This window comes from Mus musculus, chromosome 5 (assembly GCF_000001635.26).
Source record: "Mus musculus strain C57BL/6J chromosome 5, GRCm38.p6 C57BL/6J".
Lineage (NCBI taxonomy): Eukaryota > Metazoa > Chordata > Mammalia > Rodentia > Muridae > Mus > Mus musculus.
Window position 1 is genome coordinate 115476250 of NC_000071.6, and position 22788 is coordinate 115499037.

The 22788-nt window shown below is 47.2% G+C and overlaps 2 protein-coding genes, 1 long non-coding RNA gene, 2 other non-coding genes and 1 pseudogene across 15 annotated transcripts in view; 4 read left to right on the forward strand and 2 right to left on the reverse strand.

The window, feature by feature from the left end:
- Window positions 1–1756: 1756 nt before the first annotated feature.
- On the reverse strand, window positions 1757–14015 carry Sirt4 (sirtuin 4). Of its 11 annotated transcripts, none has more exons than XR_003955717.1 (6): window positions 13720–13885; window positions 8083–8475; window positions 6375–6869; window positions 3935–4276; window positions 3353–3563; window positions 1757–2159 (listed from the first exon to the last, which is right to left on the reverse strand). XR_003955717.1 is itself a non-coding variant. In XM_006530482.4 (6 exons), exons 3-6 carry the CDS (start codon window positions 6860–6862, stop codon window positions 2152–2154), a joined length of 1032 nt encoding a protein of 343 aa, XP_006530545.1. In that variant the 5' UTR covers window positions 6863–6869; window positions 8083–8475; window positions 13720–13886; the 3' UTR covers window positions 1757–2151. The 11 variants fall into 11 exon arrangements, 9 of the variants coding, with proteins under 9 accessions (XP_006530545.1, XP_017176616.1, XP_030110728.1 ...); XR_003955718.1 differs by having other exon boundaries at window positions 3353–3546; window positions 3982–4276; window positions 13720–13884; XM_006530482.4 differs by having other exon boundaries at window positions 3353–3546; window positions 13720–13886.
- On the forward strand, window positions 8201–10444 carry Gm42007. Its single transcript, XR_878704.2, has 2 exons — window positions 8201–8314; window positions 9794–10444. It is a non-coding gene; the product is annotated as a predicted gene, 42007 (long non-coding RNA).
- Gm24265 lies at window positions 13210–13350 on the forward strand. Its single transcript, XR_003956126.1, has one exon. It is a non-coding gene; the product is annotated as a U4 spliceosomal RNA (small nuclear RNA).
- Window positions 14005–14145, forward strand: Gm24407. Its single transcript, XR_003956125.1, has one exon. It is a non-coding gene; the product is annotated as a U4 spliceosomal RNA (small nuclear RNA).
- A 1406-nt stretch (window positions 14146–15551) lies between these two features.
- On the reverse strand, window positions 15552–16206 carry Gm13836 (annotated as a pseudogene).
- Window positions 15721–22788, forward strand: part of Pxn (paxillin) — a 64018-nt gene continuing 56950 nt past the window's right edge. The window contains exon 1 of the mRNA XM_030254218.1: window positions 15721–15945. The gene's annotated coding sequence lies outside the window, so the exon portion shown is untranslated. The remainder of the gene's footprint in view (window positions 15946–22788) is intronic.

A 22788-nucleotide genomic window follows, 5' to 3' on the forward strand; every position in this document is an offset into this window, starting at 1 on the left:
AAAGGAGGTGCTGTAGTGCTAGTGGGCTGCGTGACAGATGCCTGACCGCACAGGCAAAGGCGAGAGGGCTTTGGGCCAGGAGGCATTGTTCACCAGCCACTGTGTGGGTTCAGAGAATTGAACCCTGGTCCTCTGGAAGAGCGAAAGTGCTCTTAACTGTTGAGCCCCTTTGACACACATCTGGGAAGGGAAAACCTGGAAAGGATTGTCCCTGTTGTATTGTCCTGTAGGCATGTCTGCAGAGCATTTTCTTGATGGATGAAGGAGGGTCCAGCCCACTGTGGGCGGTGTCATCCCTAGGTAGGTGGGTGTGGGCTGCATAAGAAAGCATTCCTCCAGCCGGGTGGTGGTGGAGCACGCCTTTAATCCCAGCACTTGGGACGCTTCTGCTTCAAGCTCCTCTTGGGCTTGCCTCAGTGATGGGTTGTAATCTATAAAATGAAATAAACCATTTCTCCCCAAGTTGCTTTTGGTCATGGTGTTTAGCACAGCAGCACAAAGCAAACTAGGACCATGTTTCAGGATACTTTCAGGATACTTGCTTTTCACGTTTTTTCTTTCTCTTCTTTTTTTTCTTTCTTTCTTTTTTTCTTTTTCTTTTTTTTTTTTTTTTTTTTTTGATGCTGTTGATTGAACTTATGGCTCCACACATGCTAGGAAGGCTGTTAACAGTAAGCTACACACAGAGAGACACCTGCCCTCGAGTAATGTCATCTTTCAAAAGAAATAATAGTACCTATTACTATATATAATATATATTTAACATATATATTATATATATATCATGGACTTGTGGGGCTGGGATGTGAGGAAGTAGGTCATAATATGCTTCCTAAGTGTGTTGTAAATGATGTTGAATATTTTCCTAAGGATGGGTCTTAGTTTTAGTTTGTCTTGGCTCTTTAACGTTTGTGACTTGGTTTTGTTTTGTTTGTTTTTTGAGACAGGATCTCTCTGCCCTGGCTATCCTGAAACTCACTCTGTAGACCAGGCTGGCCTCGAACTCGGAGATCCGCCTGTCTCTGCCTCCTGAGTGCTGGGATTAAAGGTCTGCACTGCCACCACCTGGTTGTGATTTGTTTTTAACTAAAGTATATAAAAAGAAAACGAAGGGTCTGGAGAGATGGCTCAGTGGCGGAGAGCACTCATTGGCTGCTCTTTCAGAGGTCCTGAGTTCAATTCCCAGCACCACATGACAGCTCACCATCTACAATGAGATCTGATACTCTCTTCTGGTCTTCACATGTACAGACAAAGTACCTATATACTAAAATGCATATAAACAGATCTAAAAAAAAAAAAAAAAAGGTTGGATGGGGTAGTGCATGCCTTTAATCCCAAGAGGCAAAGGCAGGCTGGAGAGATGGCCTAGCAGTTAAGAGCCCTGCCTACTCTCTCAGAGTACAGTTCCCAACATGTTCATTCGGCCACTCAAGAGCTGAGATTGCTGCCGAGGCTGGAGCAGGGTAAGTGTGGGTCCCCTGCCCTCATCTCAGGCACGAGTCTTTCTGAAGTAGAGTGTGCCTCCCCTGTGCCTCCTGTCTTGGGGTACACTGATTCTTTCCAGTGAGGGCTGTAATCAAAAAAGTCAGCTGAGGAGCCCACAGGAATTAGCCATTCTCTCTAGAAACCAGGTTCAAGGTAGGCGTCACCCTCAGCCAGCTAACATCAAGGAGAAATCCCTATGACACGGGAGCGTAAAGCCTGCTTTCTTCTTAGCTGCTTAAAAGATATGTGTAAGTTCACAGTCCACACATTTGTTATGCTATTAAAAATAATTTATTATTTGGCTAATAATTAAAAAAAAAAAAGCCGTGTTAGCTATTGCTCCTGCCATCAGAAATATCAAAGTGCTTCAGTCAGACACATCCATTTGGAATTATGAATGAATTATAAATGCCCTGAATGAGTGAGATCTATCTCCACGTTGCCCCTCATAGACAGTTGTGGTTTACTGACTTCTGCCTGGTCCTTCTTCCGGTTACCAGAAGGCGACACAGCTACTCCATCAAGAGCAGCTATTTCTTTGGAAAAGTCTTTCCTTAGGGGGCAGCTCTCATTTCTGTAAACAGGAGGGTGCCTGGCCTCTAGACGTGGCTTTGCCACCTCTAGGATTCAGAGTTGGAGCGGCATTGGGGGGTGGGGGGATCCTTAGGGATCTGAAAAGAAATGAAACAAGTTAATGCCAAACGAGGCAGGGGGATTTCTGAGTTCGAGGCCAGCCTGGTCTACAGAGTGAGTTCCAGGACAGCCAGGGCTACACAGAGAAACCCTGTCTCGGAAAAAAAAAAAAAAGAAGAAGAAAGAAAGAAAGGAAGGAAGGAAGGAAGAGAGAAGAGAAGAGAAGAGAAGAGAAGAGAAGAGAAGAGAAGAGAAGAGAAGAGAAAACGTCCATCCACCTTTCCATTAAAAACCAGGTGGCCAGGCTAGAGAAATGGCTCAGTGATTGCTCTTCCAGAGGTCCTGAGTTCAATTCCCAGCAACTACATGGTGGCTCACAACCTGATGCCTTCTTCTGGTGTTCTGTCTTGACACGCCCCCCTAAAATAAAACCATCTACTGTCTTTTTGTTTGTTTGTTTTTAAAGCTCCTGAATATCTTAAGACTAAAAATAGTCTTAAGAAGTCTAGAATTCGGGGGCTGGTGAGATGGCTCAGTGGGTAAGAGCACCCGACTGCTCTTCCGAAGGTCTGGAGTTCAAATCCCAGCAACCACATGGTGGCTCACAACCATCTGTAACAAGATCTGACACCCTCTTCTGGTGTGTCTGAAGACAGCTACAGTGTACTTACATATAATAAATAAATCTTTAAAAAAAAAAAAAAAGAAGTCTAGAATTGGGGCTGGAGAGATGGCTCAGCAGTTAAGACATACCAGGAGGGGGAGTCAGATGTCATTAAGGATGGTTGTAAACCACCATGTGGTTGCTGGGATTTGAACTCAGAACCTTCGGAAGAGCAGTCAGTGCTCTTAACTGCTGAGCCATCTCACCAGCCCCCGAATTCTAGACTTCTTAAGACTATTTTTAGTCTTAAGATATTCAGGAGCTTTAAAAACAAACAAACAGCTACAGTGTACTTACATATAAAATAAATAATAAATAAAATCTTAAAAAAAAAAAGTCTAGAATTGTCTCTCTTGTCTGGCACCTGACTACTCCGTGTAACAGGAAGCTGAATCTGTCACCTGGCTTTTGTTTTGTTGCTTGAAGTTAAGGTGTCAGTGGCCTATGGCCTGATCTACTGGCCTTGAGCTCCAGGCCAACCGCTTTCATCAGCCTCTGAGGGATTTACAAGCGAGAGCCACGCTCCACCTGGCTAGACCCCTTTACCTGAGAGGGCTTTCTCTTTACCTTGAGCAGCGGAACTCAGAGGAAAGTTCATTTCCAGCCTTTGGACATCAGAGTGCTGTCTCCGCGGGTCTATTAAAGGCAGCAACTCTCCACAGCGGGAATCCAGCTTCAGGCAAGCCAAATCGTCAGACCGGGTGGGGCCGATATTCAGAATGGCTATTGGGAGCTTTTGCTCGCGGGCGGTGAGGATGAACCTGTAACCAGAGTACACCTGCCCAGGCAAATCACAGTGATCGCTCTAGATCCCGGGAAAGAACCCACCCGCAGCCTCAGAAACGGAAACAAACAAACAAACAAAAAGGATAAAAAGGTGCTGAGGTGGGGGCTGGCTGGCGAGATGGCTCAGTGGTTAAGAGCACTGAATGCTCTTCCAGAGGTCCTGAGTTCAATTCCCAGCAACCCATCTCTAATGGAATCTGATGCCTTCTTCCGGTATGTCTGCAAACAGCTACAGTGTGCTCATATAAATAAAAATAAATAAATAAAAGGACCTTGCCGGTTATAGTTCAACATGTACGCATGCGTACACTCGCACACACTCGCGAAGTGAAACCCAAATAAGAAGGAACTTCTAGTTCTCACCCTGTAGGATGGGCAAAGGCAACTGCCACCCTGACAGAGTCAGGTACCTGCAGGGATGATCCCACCACCAGTAGGGAGTCCGCCTCTTTCACACGCCGGTGCACAAAGTCAACCTTGTCTGGGTTCACCGTGTCCCCAAAGAAAACGACGTCCGGTTTCAGAGGGCCGCCGCATCGATCACAGCACGGGACCTGAAAGCTCCGGACCTGCTCCTCAGTGAGGAACACGTCGCCGTCGGGAGCCACGCCCTGCGCCTCGGCGCTCCAGCTGGGGTTCAGGGCTTGGAAGCGTTCCTGCAGCACCCTGCGGGCAGTCTGCTCCCCACAGTTCAGGCACAGGACTCTAAAGACAAATATGAAATCTGCTGAATATAATTCCTGGGAGCCGCGGAGCTGCCAGAGCAGTCCGACCATTTTTAGTCCCCCTCCCCCAAAACAGTGACTTTCTTTTCCAACCCCCCCCCCCCCGTCCCATTTTAGGACATCCAAGTGTTCTCCTTTCTCCCCTTTGCAAGGTTCTCAACCTGTGAGTCCAGACACCTTGAGTCGCCTAGGACCATCAGAAAAAACGCAGCTAGTGGGCTAGCGAGATGGCTCAGCGGGTAAGAGCACTAACTGCTCTTCCAGAGGTCCTGAGTTCAATTCCCAGCAACCACATGGTGGCTCCCAACCATCTGTAATGGGATCCGATGCCCTCTTCTGGTATGTCTTAAAGACAGCTCTGGTGTACTCATACATAAGATAAATAATAAAAATAATAAAAGAAAACATGGATAGTTACATTAGGATTCATATCATTAGCAAAATTATAGTTATGAAGTAGCCACAAAAATAATTTTACGGCCAAGTGTCACCACAATGTGATGTATTAGAGGGTTGCTGTGTTAAGGTTGAGAGCCACTGCTCTAGATTCCATTCGAGTGGTTTTGTCCTTAATGCATCAACATATACTCTACCCTCATTTCCTTAGTACACAATCCCGTGCCCCTCCACACTTGCTCTGTCCATTATAATAACTGTCACTACCACTTCATTTAAAGACACCTTTTGAAGGGTGGGGATGCCATTAGGTTGGTAGCGTTTTTTACCTAGTAGGCACAAAGCCCTGGGTTGGATCCCCAGCACCCCCTAAGGCAGGTGGGTGCCCCACACTTGTAACCCCAGCAAGCAGGAAGTGGAGGCAGGAGGGTCAGAAATTAAGAAATTTAAAGAAGCCGGGCAGTGGTGGTGCAGCTTTTGATCCCAGCCCTTGGGAGGCAGAGGCAGGGGGATTTCTGAGTTCCAGGCCATCCTGGTCTACAGAGTGAGTTCCAAGACAGCCAGGGCTACACAGAGAAACCCTGACTCAAAAAAAAAAAAAAAAAAAAAAAAAAAAGAAAGAAAAAAGAAAAAAGAAATATAAAGAAGATGTCTCACTTGGAATAGTGCTTGCTATGCACACATGAGAACCTGAGTTCAGACCCCAACACCCATGCAAAAGGAAAGGCCTATCGCCGCAACTCCAGGGAGCAGAGACAGGAGGATACCTGGGACTTGCCAGCCCATCAACTGGTGGAGACAACTAAGGAAGACATTTCCACCTCTGGTCCCCACATGTGCTCACATACCAGAATATACACAAATACAAAGTCACGATCATCCTTAGCCACATAGCAAGTTCCAAGGCAGCCAGGGATATAAGACACCCTGTCTCAAAAAAAAGGGGGGGGGCAGGTGTGGTGGTGGCACACACCTTAATACCAGTGCTCAGGAAGCAGAGGAAGGAGTAACTCTCTGAGTTCAAAACTAGCCTGTTCTACAGAGTGAGTTCCAGGATATCCGGGCTACACAGAGACACTCTGTCACAAAAACAAACAAACAAACAAACAAGAAGAGGAGGAGGAAGAGAAGAAGACAATAACAACTTTCTTTTGGTGAGAAGAAGAAAAGAAGAAGAGGAGGAGGAGGAAGAGGAGGAGGGGGAGGAGGAGGAGGAAGGAGAGGAGGAGGAGGAGGAAGAGGAGGAGGAGGAGGCAAAAGCTTTCTTTTGGTGAAATAATTCTTTCTTTTTTTCAACCCAAACTCAGGGTTAACAACACTACCCATCAACCTCACAGTGGCTCTTTCTGAAATAAGTCTGAAGTCCTGGGCTAGAGCCACCGCAGGACGCAACCCCACTCACGTTATTTTTCCTGGTGCTGGGAGACTGAGCTCAGAGCTTTGCCCAGGTGACCACTGCACCCGAGCCAGGCAGAAAGCATCCTCTCCTGGCTTGCTCCCTCCCCTGCTCCCGTCCCTACTTCCTCTCCTCAGTTCACTGGGCCTAACTCCAAAGAGAACAACTTGCTCCGGGAGCCTTTGCTTGCTCTCCATCTTAAGATAACCCTGGTCCAGACAGCCAGGGGCCGTTCACCTGGGGGACCACACGTCTTCTTAGGGCCAAACCCCGCAGACTTCTGCACCTGTGCATGCATCCGTGGAGCTCCGTCAGCCGCTGACTCCCTGCTTTGGAGTGCAAAGCGTCCACGTTCTGAGTCACCAACCAGTGCAGCTTCCCCAGTCTCTCCCAGTTGCTCAGAGCCCAGTGTGCTGGGTTGGGTTGGTGAGAGGAGAATTGAGGCCAGCCCACAAAGTTTCGGGCCCAGTACCGCTGGCGGACCGGAGCACTGCGGACGAAATCAATGTGCTGGATGGGTCTCCGGTCAGTGCGGGCGTAAAGTCCCACCTTTTCTGACCTGTAGTCTGGGATGCCGGACTCGGTGGAGATCCCCGCGCCTGTCATCACGAGGAGTTTCTTGGAAAGGCTAATGAAGCGCTGTAACTCTTTGATCTTTTCAGGGTCCAAAGGAGGGCTGGGCGGCACAAATAACCCCGAGGGTCCACAAGAACGCGGCCGGCTGAGGTGGGTGATCCAACGGCCCTTTGTCGGCCTGAAAGTCAATCCGCTCATTCTTATTCTGGAGAGAAAGAAATCCATGAGAGCAGCTGGGTTTTACAAGTCAAGTTAACCCACCAATTGATAGACACCGGAACTCTATTCGACTATGAAAATTTTGCCACGGTGGCCCCGGCCTGGGATTGTAGCACTGGGGAAACAGAAGGGAGGACGGTTCGTCCGGAAGCCCTTCAATTCTCAGCACCTACAATGGTGACTTACAACTATCTTTAACTCCAGTTTCAGGCCCTCGTCTGCGCTCTGCAAGCGCCGAGGAATAAAAGGGATGCGCAAATACACGCGCAGGTAAAATACCCAAACACATAAAATAAAATTTAATTTTAAAAAATTAAATATTTTTTAAAACAAACTTTAAAAAAATTTTTTTTTACTTATTTTATGTATATGAATGGTCAACCTGCGCGTACACCTACTTCCCAGAAGAGGGAAGAACTCATCAGAGATGGTTGTGAGACACCTTGTGGTCGTTGAGAGTTGACCTCAGGACCTTTGGAAGAGCAGGGGGTGCTCTTAACCACTGAGCCATCTCTCCAGCCCTAAAAAACAGACTTTTAATAGCCCATTATTTTTCACCTGCTACTAATATAAACATGTTTTAGTAATATTTATATTTTTGTTAATATTATCTCTCATGGGACTATTTGTTCTATAACTCTACTTGGTTTAAATCAGATATTATTATTATTATTATTATCATTACTTGAGACAGAATTCCCTGTAGCCCAGGCCAAGGAATACAACTAAACCGAATTATATCATTTCTCCAAAAGATTTTTTAATTTTAGTATGTCAGTTTTGTTTTGTCTTTTTCTACACGGTTCTCGGTACCAAATCCAGGGCCTCTGGGATGGACGCTAAGTAATCACTCTGTCTGCTTACCCTGCATTGTAAATTCTGCTACTTGGACACATAAAAATCAAGGCATACAAACTTGCCTGTCTGGTTTTCTAGTTGTAAAGACAAGCCTTTGACACAGTCTTTGACATAATGCGGAGCTATCGAGTGATAGGCACACATATTTAGGCTTGGCTTCCTATCCAAGAAGAGCTCAGGACCCTGCTTTCTCCATGAGATTTCCCAGCTACGTGTGAACGGCTAAACAGTCGGGTTTTGCCGGGATAAATCCTCCTTGTCCCCTCGAGAACAAAAGAGACAGATGGAATCCCTAGTAAGAATGCTCAGCGGGAAACCTTCAGCCGGATCAGAACACTTACCTTCCACAATTCTCACCCAACAGTGGGACTCGCTTGTTACGTGTGCATCTTGGGAAATGTAGTCCGCGAAGCCGATCTAGTTGGAAGAAAACTACAAGTCCCAGAATCCTACGTGTCTCCCACGCCAAGATTCTTGGGCGCTCCTCTACGGATTGCCCGCTGTCTTTCCTGCTCAGCTCAGTTAAGGTTCCGGATATGCTGCTGACGCCTGGGGCAATGATTGCCTTTTGAGGTTCTTGTAGTGTTTGTTTGTTTGTGGCTTGTGTTGTTTGCTGAGAGAGGGTCTGACATATCCTTGTCTGACTCCAAATCCGTGATCCTCCTGGCTCCACCTCCCAAGTGCTCGGATTAGAGGCTTGTGCCACCAAAGAAGTGGTTAATATTTCCCATGTCCTGCGTGCGAAAGAGGATCCAAGCAGTCCTAATTTAGGAATTCGCTCTCTTAAAGAAACTCTTTCACTAGTAGCACAGGACAATAATCTGCCACTCAATAGGCTTAGGCGGAAGAATCACGAGTTCAAGGCCAGTCTGGGTGACTTAGTGAGACCTCGGACTCAAAATAATACTGTAAGAGCACTGGGGCTATAGCTCGGTGTCAGCGCGTTAGCCCAGCCCTGGGTAGCCCTGAATTCACACTAGCGGGCATTTCTCCATCCAAGACGCTTTTTAAAATAGACTGGTTTTTTTTTTTTTTTAATAATGTGTGTGTTTTACCTTCATGCATACAGGAGGAGCTCCTGACGGCCATAAAAGGGCGTCAGATCCCCTGGAACTTGAGTGACAACCTGTTGTGAACTGCCCTGTGGGTGCTCGGGATGGAATCTGAGTCCCCCTGCAAGAGTAGCAATGCTCTTGTTTGTTTGTTTTGGTGTTTTCGAGACAGGGTTTCTCTGTATAGCCCTGGCTTTCCTGGAACTCACTCTGTAGACCAGGCTGGTCTCAGAGATCCACCTGCCTCTGCCTCCCAAGTGCTGGGATTAAAGGCGTGCTCCACCACCACCTGGTGAGAAGCAATGCTCTTAACCAGTGAGCCACCTCTTCAGCTCTCCCAACCCCTCCCCAAAAGACCCTTTCTTTGTTTTTTGTTTTTGTTTTTCTGAGACAGGGTGTTAATGTATAGTCTGACACTTTTTTTTTTTTTTTTTTTTTTTGGTTTTCCGAGACAGGGTTTCTCTGTTTAGCCCTGGCTGTCCTGGAACTCACTCTGTAGTCCAGACTGGCCTCGAACTCAGAAATCCGCCTGCCTCTGCCTCCTGAGTGCTGGGATTAAAGGAGTGCGCCACCACGCCCAGAATTTTTTTTGACACTTTTAATAATAAATAATTGCCCCCTTTGTTTTGTGTTTGTTTTAAGATGGGTTCTCACTATGTAGCCTTGGCTGGCCTGGAACTCCTTATGTAGACCACGCTTGGCCTTGAATTCATGGAGATTCACCGGCCTCCGCCTCCCTAGAACTTTGATGAACTGAACGATGTGTGCCAACACGGTTCGCAGATTTGATTGGTTTTCCTCCTAAGTGCCCACGTCCACTTCCACTGCAAAGTAATTAAATTTCCTGCTATAAGTTAAAGATTGATAGGGGTCTGCCAGGTGGCTAGGCAGGTGAAGCTCTGCCACTTGACAACCCAACTTTGACCCCCTGGATCGAGGGAGGAGAGCGCCAACTCCACTTTTGGCCCACATGCACACACAGTGTTCTTATTCTAAACAGCAAAATAGATCGTGGATGCTGGGGAGATGGCCCTGAGGCTCAGAATTACAGCTGAAGCATGAAGACCTATGTCTGGATTCCAGTACCCACATAAACTCTCCTCCCAGCACAAAGGCGAGCAGAGAGCAATCGGACGGCTGGCACCTGCTTGCTCCCAGCCTGGTGGAAGAACTGGAACTCCGAGTTTATCGACACGCTGTCAGATTCTGCCTCAGAAGGAATAAAGTAGGGAGTGATGAGGGGGATCCCCAAGATTCCCCTCTGGCCTCCGCTGACTCCCCAACACATACGCAGTACACACACACACCCCAACATACAACCAATTTGGATTACGAAGAAATGTGTCCACGGACTTGAAAATGGACGCTTTGGCAGCAACTATGAGCAGAGCCACGTATAATGCATAGAGACTGATACACTCCCTCTCCTGACTTCAGGAGCTCTTTTATGTTTTGTTCTGGTTTGTTTGTTTGTTTTCGGGAAGTGTCTCATTTCTCCCAGACTGGCCTCAAACTCACTAAGTAGCCGAGGATGACCTTCCTTCTGGGTGCCGGAATCACAGGTGTGCTCAGCTCTTCAACGCCATTTCTTAGGGTTTTTTTGTTTTGTTTTGTTTTGTTTTGTTTTATTAAATAAGCAATACAATGACCAGGTCTCGCTTCCAGATTTTTGTTTTGCTTTGGTTATTATTATTATTAATTTGGGTTTTGTTGTCATGGTTGTTTGTTTTGACAGTGTTACCCCACAGCCCAGGCTGTCTTAGAACTCTCTGGACCCAGGCTGGCTGCCAGCTTGTAGCTGTTCAGGCTGCTGTGCCTGGGTTCAGGTTCTAACGACATTGATTTGCAGAGAAGCCAGGGAACCTGTTTACTCATATCTTGGCCGCTCCTGAAGTGAAGCCAGCAAAACCTGCCACTCTATACCGGTGTGTCCTTTTTAGAATGTGAAGTGGCCTCAGTGGTTAGCATGTTACCTGCCGCAGCATCCTTTCCCCTATTCAATAGCTGATTGGCTGGCTCTATTTACCCAGTGGGGAGCTATGGAAGGAAGTTCTGGTTTCCCCTGCTGTCTTCTGTCTTCACTCTCCCAAGGTAGCGTGTCTCCCCCCTCACCACCCCCCCCACCCCCCCACCCCCCCCCGTGAGGTAAACTATGATCTCCAGAACAGAGAGAGGGCTTTGGGACCTGGGAGCATACATGTCCTGAGTCCCAGACAAGGATCTATCGGTGATGTTCATTTCATTTAGAAAACTGAAAAAAAAAAATTTGGCCTTGGACTTTAATATTCTCATAATGAGGGGCTGGAGAGATGGCTCGGCGGTTAAGAGCACTGGCTGTCTTTCCAGAGGTCCTGAGTTCAATTCCCAGTACCCACATGGTGGCTCACAACCATCTAGCATGCAGGTTGCACACGCAGAGAGAGAACTCATATACATAAAATAAGTAAATAAATCTTTTAAATTTTTTTCTCATAATGAATCCGAAGGGGAGGTGAGTGCCACTATCAGTATTTTTGTAGATTTTTTTACCACACACTTATTTACTGATGGTGGGTGGGCATGCGCTCGCTGTGTGTGGCATCTGCACAGAAGTCAGAGGCCTCCTATCGAGAGGTGCTTTTCTTCGTCATCTATGTGAGACCCAGGGATTGTACTCAGGGCTGGCAGCAGGCTCCTTTACCCATCTACCCATCTCACTGGGTTTCAATGTCCTGTTTGATATCTTTTCTGAGAGACTTGAAATTGGACTCAGGGTTTGAGTTGGTTTTTTTGGGGGGGGGGTTTTGTTTTTTTTTTGGTTTTTTTGGTTTTTGGTTTTTTTGTTGTTGTTTGTTTGTTTGTTTGTTTTTGGTTTTTCGAGACAGGGTTTCTCTGTATTGCCCTGGCTGTCCTGGAACTCGCTCTGTAGACCAGGCTGGCCTCGAACTCAGAAATCCGCCTGCCTCTGCCTCCCGAGTGCTGAGTGCTGGCTGGGATTAAAGGCATACGCCACCACTGCCCTGCTGCTCTTGAACTTTAATGAGAAGCAAAGGCCAAAATAAAAATGGAAACTACTCCTCAGGCAAGAAGGTCAGGGCTGGAGTGATGGCTCAGCGGTTAAGAGCACTGACTGCTCTTCCAGAGGTCCTGAGTTCAAATCCCAGCAACCACATGGTGGCTCCCAACCATCTTTAATGGGATCCGATGCCCTCTTCTGGTGTGTCTGGGGAGAACTACAGTGTATTCATATAAATAAATCTAAAAAGGAAAAAAAAAAAAAGGAAGTTCAGACACAAGGTTTGAATGAACAGCTTTCTACTTGTCAAAGTTAAAACAAAGCAGAGAAATTTACTTCCCATTTTCATGTGTTCCAGCATTGCTGGGTAACGAAGCCTTTTTAGCCTCTCTCCTCAGAATTAAAGTCTTTTCACAGAAGGGTTAGGAAGTCCTCCAAATCCAAACGTTGGATTTAATTTCCTATACCACAAAACGGGGTTGAAGTTGATTTGGGGCCCTTTAATCTTCAACACTGGGAAGGCAGAGGCAGAAGGGTCTCTATGAGTTTGAAGACAGCCTGGTCTACAGAGCAAATTCCAGGTCAGCCAGGGAGACCATTGTGTCTCAAAACAACAAACAAACAAATCTTCACTTAGAATTAAACCTAGAATTCCTGTATGAGCCAGCAACTCCACTACTAGTATATACCCCAAACAATTGAAGACAGGGGCTGGGCTGGTGAGACAGATTGTGGGTAAACCTCCCCTGAATTCAATCCCTGGGACCCAGGTGGTGGAAGGAGAGAACTGTCTCCCACAAGTGGTCCTCTGACCTCCACACACTTACACACACAGTGTTTTCAGATGTGTAAAGTCTCTAGCGTGAGAGCGTTTGTCACCGGCTGGTCCTGAAAGTGGGCCAGGGAGCTCAGAGTTTAATGCCGACCGAGCTCTATTTTGGGAAGATCAGGTTCTTACAATGAATGTGACTGTCGTCAACGACGCTGACATCATCCTTAAGATAGTTAACACTACCTTTGATGCTATTCTAGACTTTATATGCGTATTTTCTTGTGTCTAAAGTCATAAACAAGAAAGCCTCGTTGGAAAAAGTGGTTAACGTTAAGCCCAACTTTACACCTTGACGCGGGCGGTTGCCTCCGCTCCTTTCCCCCGCCCCCCCCCCCCCCACCCGCAGGCTCGGAGACCAGTCTATTAGCATGTTCGGTCCCATAATGCTTTGCTTCATTTCCGCTGCTTAAATCTTAAATAAAACCAGCACGCCTCTCCGTTCTATCACATAGAGAATGCCAAGAGAATGTCCTTGCTGCTCTCATTTCCAGGGTAGCGATAATGGAGGGTTTTCCCGTTTGCTCGAAACCCCCTTTTTGAAATAGGGTCCTCGTCTGCTAGGAACGTTGCGCTGGGGCGGGAGTTCTTTAGCTTTGCGCAGTGGCAGTATCGTAGCCAATGAGGTTTATCCGAGGCGCGATTATTGCTAATTGAAAACTTTTCCCAATACCCCGCCGTGACGACTTGCAATATAGTCGGCATTGGCAATTTTTGACAGTCTCTACGGAGACTGAATAATTGTGGTTTAAAAAAAGCATGCTACTTTTTAGAGATTGTTATAGAATCCTAGTTTACTTTTGTTAAGATAATTTCATTTTTCAGCTTTTCCTACCGTCTTCCTATGTGTTAGTTTTCTATTTCCTTGACAAGGTTTCCTTTTTCTCCTGCTATACTGAGAAGTCTGTTATCCCTGGCTGCAGCAATCCTGTCTCCGCCTCCGGTCTCCTCAAACTTGTATCAGTGACTGGCCCAACACTCAGCAAATCCTCCTGTCTCCGCCTCCGGAGTGCTAGGTTTACAGACCTCTAAACCACCACCCCGAGGTCAGCCTCTGCTTCGGACCGTCACGACACATGTCCTTTCATCCCTTCTGGCTTACCCTCCTTCTCCCGCTGCGGTTGAGCCTCCACCCAGGCCATCGCGATGACGTTGACTCGATTTGCATAAGAGTCCCCAGCATCCCAAGCGACTGCCGCGTAGTTTGCAAAACACGGATGTTCGGGCTCGAGATAACCCACTGGCAAGAACGTGTCCACGCAGATAACCGAGATGGAACCGCCGGGCTCCGCTCCCGTCACGTGGAGGTCGCGCGTGGACTGAAGCTCACCGTGACTGAAATGGGAGTCGTCAGCCCTGGGAGGCTGAGCGAGCACGCTTACTCGTCAGCTTTGCGCAGTGGCAGTATCGTAGCCAATGAGGTTTATCCGAGGCGCGATTATTGCTAATTGAAAACTTTTCCCAATACCCCGCCATGACGACTTGAAATATAGTCGGCATTGGCAATTTTTGACAGTCTCTACGGAGACTGAATATTCATGTTTAAACATTAGACTTGCATTCTACTTTATAGTTTTCTGTTTTATCCTGTATTTATTTAATTTCAAGTTTGCTTATTCTCTGCATAGGCTGTAAACATTATAGCAACTGACAAACTTGTATTACGTCTCTCTGATTTTCCAAATTTCCTTGCGGTATTGTTTAGTGTAGATGCGCACACACAATAAGGAAATAATTTTTTTTTTTTATCTGAAAGAACTTCACGAACACCAGTACCTTTTGAAATTAGGGTAAAACGAACATTGATTCTGGTGATTTACATTACAACTGGCTTTCAGAAACCCTGAATACTTGAAGCTCTGGGCCGGAAGCCTGAGTTTTTTTTAAAAAACCTTGACAGTGCCTGGCTATGTAGCCCTGCTTGATCCGCCTGCCTCTGCCTCCCAAGTGCTGAATTAAAGGTGTGTTTCACCTTGAGCAGCTTTTTTGTTTGTTTGGGTTATTTTTTTAAGAGATAAACCGGTGAGTTAGCTCAGTGGATAGAAGTGCTCGCTATGCAAGCCTAATGACCTGTATTCGATGCCTGGAACCCATCGAAGAATTAACAGACAGCGGCCAACTGTCCTTTGACTTCCACGTGGTACAGGAGCACCTGAACTCACACAATAATAATAATAATAATAATAATAATAATAATAATAATAGTAACAAAGAGGACTGAGGCTATATCTCAATGGTAGACCACTTGCTTCGCATGCATGAGACCCTGGGTTCTATCCTTATTAGCATATCATTGCTAAATACGTATATAATTAACATATATGCATATAAGACTGTCCCTGGTGGCCCACACTTTGAATCCTAGCACTGGTAAAAGCAGTCAGATCTCTGTGAGTGCAAGTCTACAAATCAACTTTCAGGCAAGTCTACATAGTGAGATCCCGTCTCAAAAAATACACACATGGGCTGGAGAGATGGCTCAGCGGTTAAGAGCACTGGCTTCTCTTCCAGAGGTCCTGAGTTCAAATCCTAGCAACCATAAGGTGGCTCACAACCATCTGTAATGGGATCTGATGCCCTCTTCTGGTGTGTCTGAAGACAGCTACCGGGTACTTACATACATAAAATAGGTTAGCTAAAATCTTTTTTAAAAAACCAAAACACACACACACATGCGTGCGTGTGTGTGTGTGTAAAATACATATATACAGGAGAAGAGCTGCTTGCGGAAGGAATATAGTAAAACCACTTTGGAGAGGAATTTGCAATACCAATGAAGGACCCATTTTATTATTTTTTTTAATTTGAGGTACATAACTTAAGGGTGACAAAAACTCAATAATCAAATAAATAATATTTTTAGTTAATTGAGTCAAGGAGGCTGAGGGCAGAATAAGAAGATCCCTTCACACAGGGGTCTCACTACATAGCCTCTCAGTCTCCCAAGGGCTGAAGTTTAGAGTTGCACAAGTCTTTTAATGTCCCAGAGGACTCGCAGTTTACTAGGCAGCTGCCGGGAAGTGATCGGTTAGACTTGGCCACACACTCCTGCTCATGCTTTTTGACCGCGTAGGCGTTGGAGGCGTCCTCAGCGATCCCTGGTGAGCTCATCCTCCAAACGCTCGGCAAGGGTCTGGATGTTCCGGAAAGAGTCCGAGGAGCACCTGCGCACAGCAGCCAGATGGCCTGAATCACCAGGCGGGGACACACCCACAGCCCGCAGCCCTCCTGTCCCGGCTCATGCAATGCCTGTTGAGGCGTCCCCGGGGGCCCACTGTGGACGGTGGCAGTCACCAGTACCCGCAGAGGAATTTTTACCAGTGAGCAAGTAGGTGATCTCAAAGGCATGCTTGACTATGCGAACGGTCACGAGCTTCGTGTATCAGCACGGAGTAAGGGAGGTGCTCCGGGATGGGGCTCTGTGATTTACATACCGCGCTCCTGTGTGGGGCAGGGACTTTTCCAGGGCAATATAATCCTGAAGAGAAGGATGGTGGATCTGCGCGTCATAACTGTTCAATTTCCCAAAGAGCTCAATGTCCACCCGGGTCTCCTCCACTGCTGGTGTGGCTGTCTCCCACTGGGTCATTCTGAGGACACAGTCCCACCGTCCCATTCTGGCAAAACTAGCTTAATTTACTATTAATTGGGGCTCAGCCTCTGGGAAGTTCTGGTTATACTGTAGCAGATCTAGAATTCCAAATTATTTCTATCCACCTCAACGTGATTTCATTTTATATTATATTATTTTGTACAGGACATTTTGAGGAGGTGCTTTTTTGTTTTTGTTTGTTTGGTTGGTTGGTTTTTCAAGACAGGGTTTCTCTGTGTAGCCCTGGCTGTCCTGGAACTCACTCTGTAGACCAGGCTGGCCTCGAACTCAGAAATCCTCCTGCCTCTGCCTCCTGGGATTAAAGGCATATGCCACTGCCCGGGGTTTTCCTGCCTCTTAATACTTTAACTGGCAAAGTAAACAAACCTGAGCCAGACCCCGCCCCCCTCCCCCCAGACTATCATTGCAAGACTGTATTAATTTCACGATGTAGTTCTTGTAGACCTGGGACCCACAGAGCTGTTCTGGCCCCACCCCCTACCTCCCAGCCCCTCTGCTGAGATAAAGGACACCTGCCTAAGGCTGAGTGTACATGTTGTTTTACAACTTCCATTCTCTTCCCATCAAGCAATGCGTCTTGGTCGTATTTTGCATCTCAGCATCCAGTTTGGCTGTCTTCATCCCTATGAGTCAGTCCTTGTGTGTGTGTGTGTGTGTGTGTGTGTGTGTGTGTGTGTGTGTGTGTGTGTGTGTGTGTAAGCAATGTTACAATGAATATCCTTGTGGCTTCATCATCCCTATGAGTCAGTGTCTCTGTGTGTGTGTGTGTGTGTGTGTGTGTGTGTGTGTGTGAAAGTGTATGTATGTGTCTCCCTCTTCCCCCCTCTCCTTCCCCCCTCCCCACCCCCTGCCCTTTCTCTGACAGTTTCATGTAGCCTAGGCTAGTTTTGAACTCACTATGTAACTGGAGATGGCCTTGCACTCCTGATCCTCTTACATCCATCTCCTAAGTGCTGGGATTACACACTGTGCCTGGCTTCCTTGTAGGCCATTTTGTGAGGAATTTTCTATAAGTGAGATCGCCACTTTCAGGACCATGTGTTTTTATTTTTACAATTTAAAGGCAGGCACACTTCCAATTTGGCATCTGAAAGCTTGCTGATATATTTGGGCCAAAAGTAGTGAATGAATAGAGCGATAAACTTTCCCCGGCTGGGAGCAGGGAGGAAGGCTGCTGGGTTGGATGAAGTAATCTTTGTGTCTGAGGGAAGAAGGAGGAGGAATCTGGACCCATCCCAAACTGACCCTCTCCTCTTTATCAGACATAAACACACACACACACACACACACACGCACACCTCCCACCCCTAACGCTGTCTTCAAAGCTTGCCTTGGACCCCCTGACTGGCTCCAGGGCTACCTCAGCGGAGAAAGGGCCCAGCCACTCCTAAACAATTTGCTCAGTGTTTAAGTTGCTGCAGGATGTTTGCAAGAACCAGCTTCTCAGTTAAAAATATCCCATGCTGGAGGGGCCTGAGTCTGTCTCAGAACAGAGCTGCCCCACAGCCCCAAGGCTTCTTCTCCGTCACTAGGGGAATTGAGGAGATCAATTGATACCCCCCACCACTCCCCATCATACTTTGAAGTCACACTTTCTGTGTTCTAATCTGGCTCCATGATTCACTAGCTCTGTGACCCTAGGCCACACAATTAGTGTCTCTGTGTCTTGCTGCCCACGGCTATAGAGGGGGCGTCATGTTCTTTCTCAGAGGCCATAGGTCTCTACCCTGTCTGCCAATTGCCTACAGAGTTTTTTGTTTTTTGCTTTTTTTTTTTTTTTTTTTTTTTTTAATCCTGAAGTATAGAAGAAGAGAAGGAAGGGGGAAAAAATCCTAATACTCAGACTACATTCCAGACCAGTTGACTCAGAATGTCTGGGGACTGGGTCTGGGCAAATATATAGATAATAAACTTCCCAGGTAGTGACAAGTGCCTTCAAGACCAAGGCATGGTGTGCTGCATAGGGACGGAGCTTGCAAGCATACTGCCTGGCACAGTGGTGAGATCATGGTGCCAAGAGTACAAGTCCTGGTGGTAGTCACTGAAGGCTGCCTGGAGGAGGGGGTAGGCAAGCTGTGAACTGAGGAATTCCCAGGACAAAGAGAACAAGGTGGATTCTAGCAGGGTTTTAGCATCTGTGGAGCCAGGAATCTTTGCCTCGGGGAGGAGATATGTTCCTCTGTGCTGGGCTCGAGCTTAGGGAGAGAGTGCAATCTTTCTATGTCCTAGGTTCTGGATTCAGATCCAGGCACCACCTGAGACTGGAGGTGAGATAGAAGTCAGGTAAGGGAGGAGGCATGGGCTTCCCTCCAGTCTTCTGCTGAGGTCAGAGGTCATTGAGAGTTCCTGCCACTCTTCTGGAAGCACAACCGTGATAGAGACCAGGGTTTTGAGGGGAGCCACGTCCTTTCCAGGTGTCTCCCGTGAGACAGCCCTGGACTCTAGCCTGGCCTTCTCACTTGTCAGCTCCATGGCTGTGGGCAGGTGACTTCACTTATGAGCCTCAGTTTCCCAGTATATAAACTAGGTGTGAACTGGATACAATAGCCCTACCTGTGGGAGACACAGAGGTCCTTGGGCTCACAGTTAATCACTAGGGGAACCTGGAATGTTAAAAACACAGGCTTGGGGGGTGGGGTAGAGAGATGGCTCAGTGGGTTAAGAGCACTGGCTGCTCTTCTAGAGGACCCAGGTTCAATTCCCAGCACCCACATGGGAGCAAACAGCTCTCTGTAAGTCTAACATTGTCACACAGACATGTAGGCAAAACACCAATACACATTGATGTGTTTATAAAAAGATAGAGAGGTATAAGATTATGTTCTATGGAGGTGCAGTCAGGAATGGGGGGAGGGGTGCCTCAGTGGGCCCATGCTAAGGCATCCCTTCCCGCTGAGAGACCAGCCACATGGTATAGTACAGAATAGAGTTTATTCAGGGCATGGGAAGGGAGTTAAGAGGACAGTAGAGGCAGAGAAAGGCAGAGAGAGGGAGAGTAGAGAAGTAGAGGCTGGCCATGGCCATGAGCACGTGGAGAGAGGGGGAAGGGAAAGGGGAAGGGGAGAGCAAGAACAAGAAAGAAGCTAGGCGTGGTGGCGCATGCCTTTAATCCCAGCACTTGGGAGGCAGAGGCAGGTGGATTTCTGAGTTCGAGGCCAGCCTGGTCTACAAAGTGAGCCCAGGACAGCCAGGGCTATACAGAGAAACCCTGTCTCAAAAACAAAAAACAAAAAAAAGAGCAAGTGAGAAGCAAGAGATGGAAAGAGCAAGAGAGGAGGGGGCAAGCAGCCCCTTTTATAGTGGGCCAGGCCTACCTGACTGTTGTCAGGCAACTGTGGGGTGGAGCCTACCTTGCTGTTGCCAGGCAACTGTGGGGCTTGCTGTTGCCAGGTAACTGTGGGGTGGAGTTTAGACAGAATGCTAACACAAAGCTTGATTCTTCAAAGGAAGAGATGCACAACCTGTTATCCACCCAGAAGGCTGGGAACGGACATGGTTAATAGCCTGATGACCTGTGCCCTATCGTCCACTGGACCCTTATCATAAGCTCATCACCCTATAGAACCCATCATCACGGAAGGTGTCACATGTAGTCAACCTATAGAACCCATCCTTATGAAAAATGTCAGGAGCAGTTTGCAGAGTCTTGATATAGTCATGTCTTTGCTTTATTGTACGCACAGGATCGAGTTAATGGTCAACAGAGATGCTCTCACCAAACTGTGCTGTGCCCAAATATACCTAAAAGAAGCTACTCAGGATCGGGTTCTCGAAGTTTGAACCAACACCAGCTACTTAGTCATGTTGAACTGAACTGCCTGCTTGCCTTCCTCAGACTGTTACTCTGCTGGCTGTAGCTGTCATGGTTGTAGAGACCCCTGAACATGCCTGTGATCCAGGATTTAGGAGGCTGAGGCAGGAGGATTGCCTGGTACAGAGAGAAGCTATCTCACGAAGCTCCCTCTAGGAAACAAACAAATGGCATAAAACCTCTTGTAGATTTATGTATTTTTTCATTAGCTTATTGGTTGACTGATTTTTTTCATATGTTTAGGGTATTTGTTTGCTTGCTTGTTTTTTGAGACAGGGTTTTTCTGGGTAGCCCTGGGCTGTCCTGGAACTCTATCTGCAGACCAGGCTGGCCTTGAACTCAGAGATCTGCCTGCTTCTGCCTCTCAAGTGCTGAGATTAAGATCATGTGCCACCACGCCCGACTTGTGTATAGGTGTTTTACCTGCAAGTATATCTGTGTAATGTGTGAGTTTCTTGGTGCCCACAGAGGTCAGAAGAAGGCCTTGGATCCTCTGAAACTGTTGTCATATATGGTTGTGAGCCACCATGTGGTTGTTGGGAATCAAACCCAGGACTTCTGGAAGAGCAGCCAGTGCTCTTAGCCTCTGAGCGATCTCCCAGGGACTATAAGAATGTTTGCTTTTGAAACAGGGACTTCAAATAACTCAAGGTAGCCTCTAATTCTATGTAGAGAAAGATGACCTTGAACATCTGATCCTCCTGCCTCCACCACATAAGTGCTGAGATCACAGATCTGGGCCACCATGACTGGTTTGTGTGTGGTGCTAGGAATCGAGCCCCCCTGGAGCTCTGTTTGCTGTGGAATTACCCTCCCAACTGAGTTACATCCTAGCTGGGACAGGGGCTTTTGTAATCTCTACGATTAAAGAAAGCAAGGCAGAGAATGTTCACACCCCCGCAGCTGCTGAGTCACAGCCCTGTGGAATCTCACTCCCACTATGTGGATGAGAAAGTTGAGGCTTGCGTGGGGGAGGATGCACAGGCGGCAGGCACAGAGCCCAGAGTTGACCCTGACTTGACATGGGTTTACCAGATACTAGGGGACTCCTCCAGAGGTCATAGTCTTGCCTAGGATCCACCGTTTGGATGACAGGGCTCCTTTTTGAAGTGAACGTATATATTTTTCTGTCTGTCCTTCCCTCCCCCCTCCCTTTCTCCTCATTATTATTGTTGTTATTTTAAAGGTATATTTATTTATTTTATGTATGTGAGTACACTGTAGCTGTCTTCAGACACACCAGAAGAGGTCATCAGATCCCATTACAGATGGTTGTGAGCCACCATGTGGTTGCTGGGATTTGAACTCAGGACCTCTAGAAGAGCAGCCAGTGCTCTTAACCGCTGAGCCGTCTCTCTAGCCCCCTGTTGTTGCTGTTGTTGTTATTATTATTATTGTTATTGTTATTATTATTATTATTATTAGACAGGGTCTCACTCTCTAGCCCTGGCTGGCCCAGAGTTCTCTATGTAGCCTAGGCCATCTTTGAACTCACAGATATGCATCTGTCTCAGCCTTGCTACTGAGACAAGTAGCCTTGCTACTGGCCAAGGCTGGAATGTTCTTCACACAACCTCTCCTCTAAAAATCAAAGTCACAGGTAGCCCTTTTCTTTCCTTCCATTTTTTTAACCTTCCTTCTTCCCATCCTTCCTACGTCCTTTCTTCCCTCCTTTTTCCTTCTTTCTTTCCATAACATTATAATTTTATTCATAACAGAACCAGCTTAGAAATGGGTCACTCGGCCTTTTCTTGTATCACATCCTAATCTGAAACGATTGCACCTCTCTTTTATGTTACTTATTTTATGTGTACGACCCTTTGCCTTCATGCTTTTGTGTGTGTGTGTGTGTGTGTGTGTGTGTGTATGTGTGTCGGGGGGGGGGGGATGCCTGTGCTTGCAGAGTCCAGATGAGTGTGCTCGAGTCCCTGGAATGGGCTCTACAGGCAGTTGCAAGGCTGGAATGTTGTTTCTGGAAATGGACCTGCGTCCTCTGTAAGAACAGCCAGCGTTTTTTACCACTGAGCCATCTGTCCATCCCGGGGCTTGCATCCCTTAAACCTGAAGTGGAGCTCCCCAAACTCCAGCCTTAGCCCAACCCAATTTGTAGTCTCAGCTCTTTGTGGGAAATGGTCCTAGCCTGTCCACTGTGACCACTCTGCTTCCTGCCACAGCCTCGCTTTCCCTGGGCAGACAGAAGGTCCTTGTCCTCCCTCGCACTGTGCCATTTGGTGGTGCAAATGTGTGGCTTGCTGCCTGCTGCACTTCTAGCAGAAAGTCTGGCAGGTTTGGGAACATTCCCCGTGCCCTCCTCCTCTTCTTCAAAAACACTTCCAGAACAAAAAGCAGGAGTTCAAGTGTTTCTAGAAAACATTGCCTTTAAATGCCCTGTTCTACCTAGATGGCATCCCCCACCCCCAACTCTTCTGGGAACTGAACAAAGGACTTCACACGTGTCGAACATACCCCGCCCCACCCCTCCCAGGTGATCTGGGACCATTGCTGTTTGTGCCTTAAAAAACAAACCCAAAACTACAGTTTTTATTTTTTTATATATGTAAGTACACTGTAGCTGTCTTCAGACACCCCAGAAGAGGGAGTCAGATCTCCTTACGAGATGGTTGTGAGCCACCATGTGGTTGCTGGGATTTGAACTTCAGACCTTTGGAAGAGCAGTCAGGTGCTCTTACCCACTGAGCCATCTCAGACAGGGTCTCACCCTCTAGTCCTGGCTGGCCTAGAGTTCC

Bases quoted from the DNA above. Each gene is read 5' to 3' on its own strand.
- Sirt4 (XM_030254866.1), bottom strand. From the start codon at position 6,862: ATGAGCGGATTGACTTTCAGGCCGACAAAGGGCCGTTGGATCACCCAC. The intron at 4,277-6,374 runs GTGCAGAAGTCT...ATTTGTCTTTAG, and splicing joins CTCCACGGATGCATGCACAG to AGTCCTGTGCCTGAACTGTG. The intron at 3,547-3,934 runs GTGAGAACTAGA...CTCTGGTTACAG, and splicing joins GCCTTTGCCCATCCTACAGG to GTTCATCCTCACCGCCCGCG.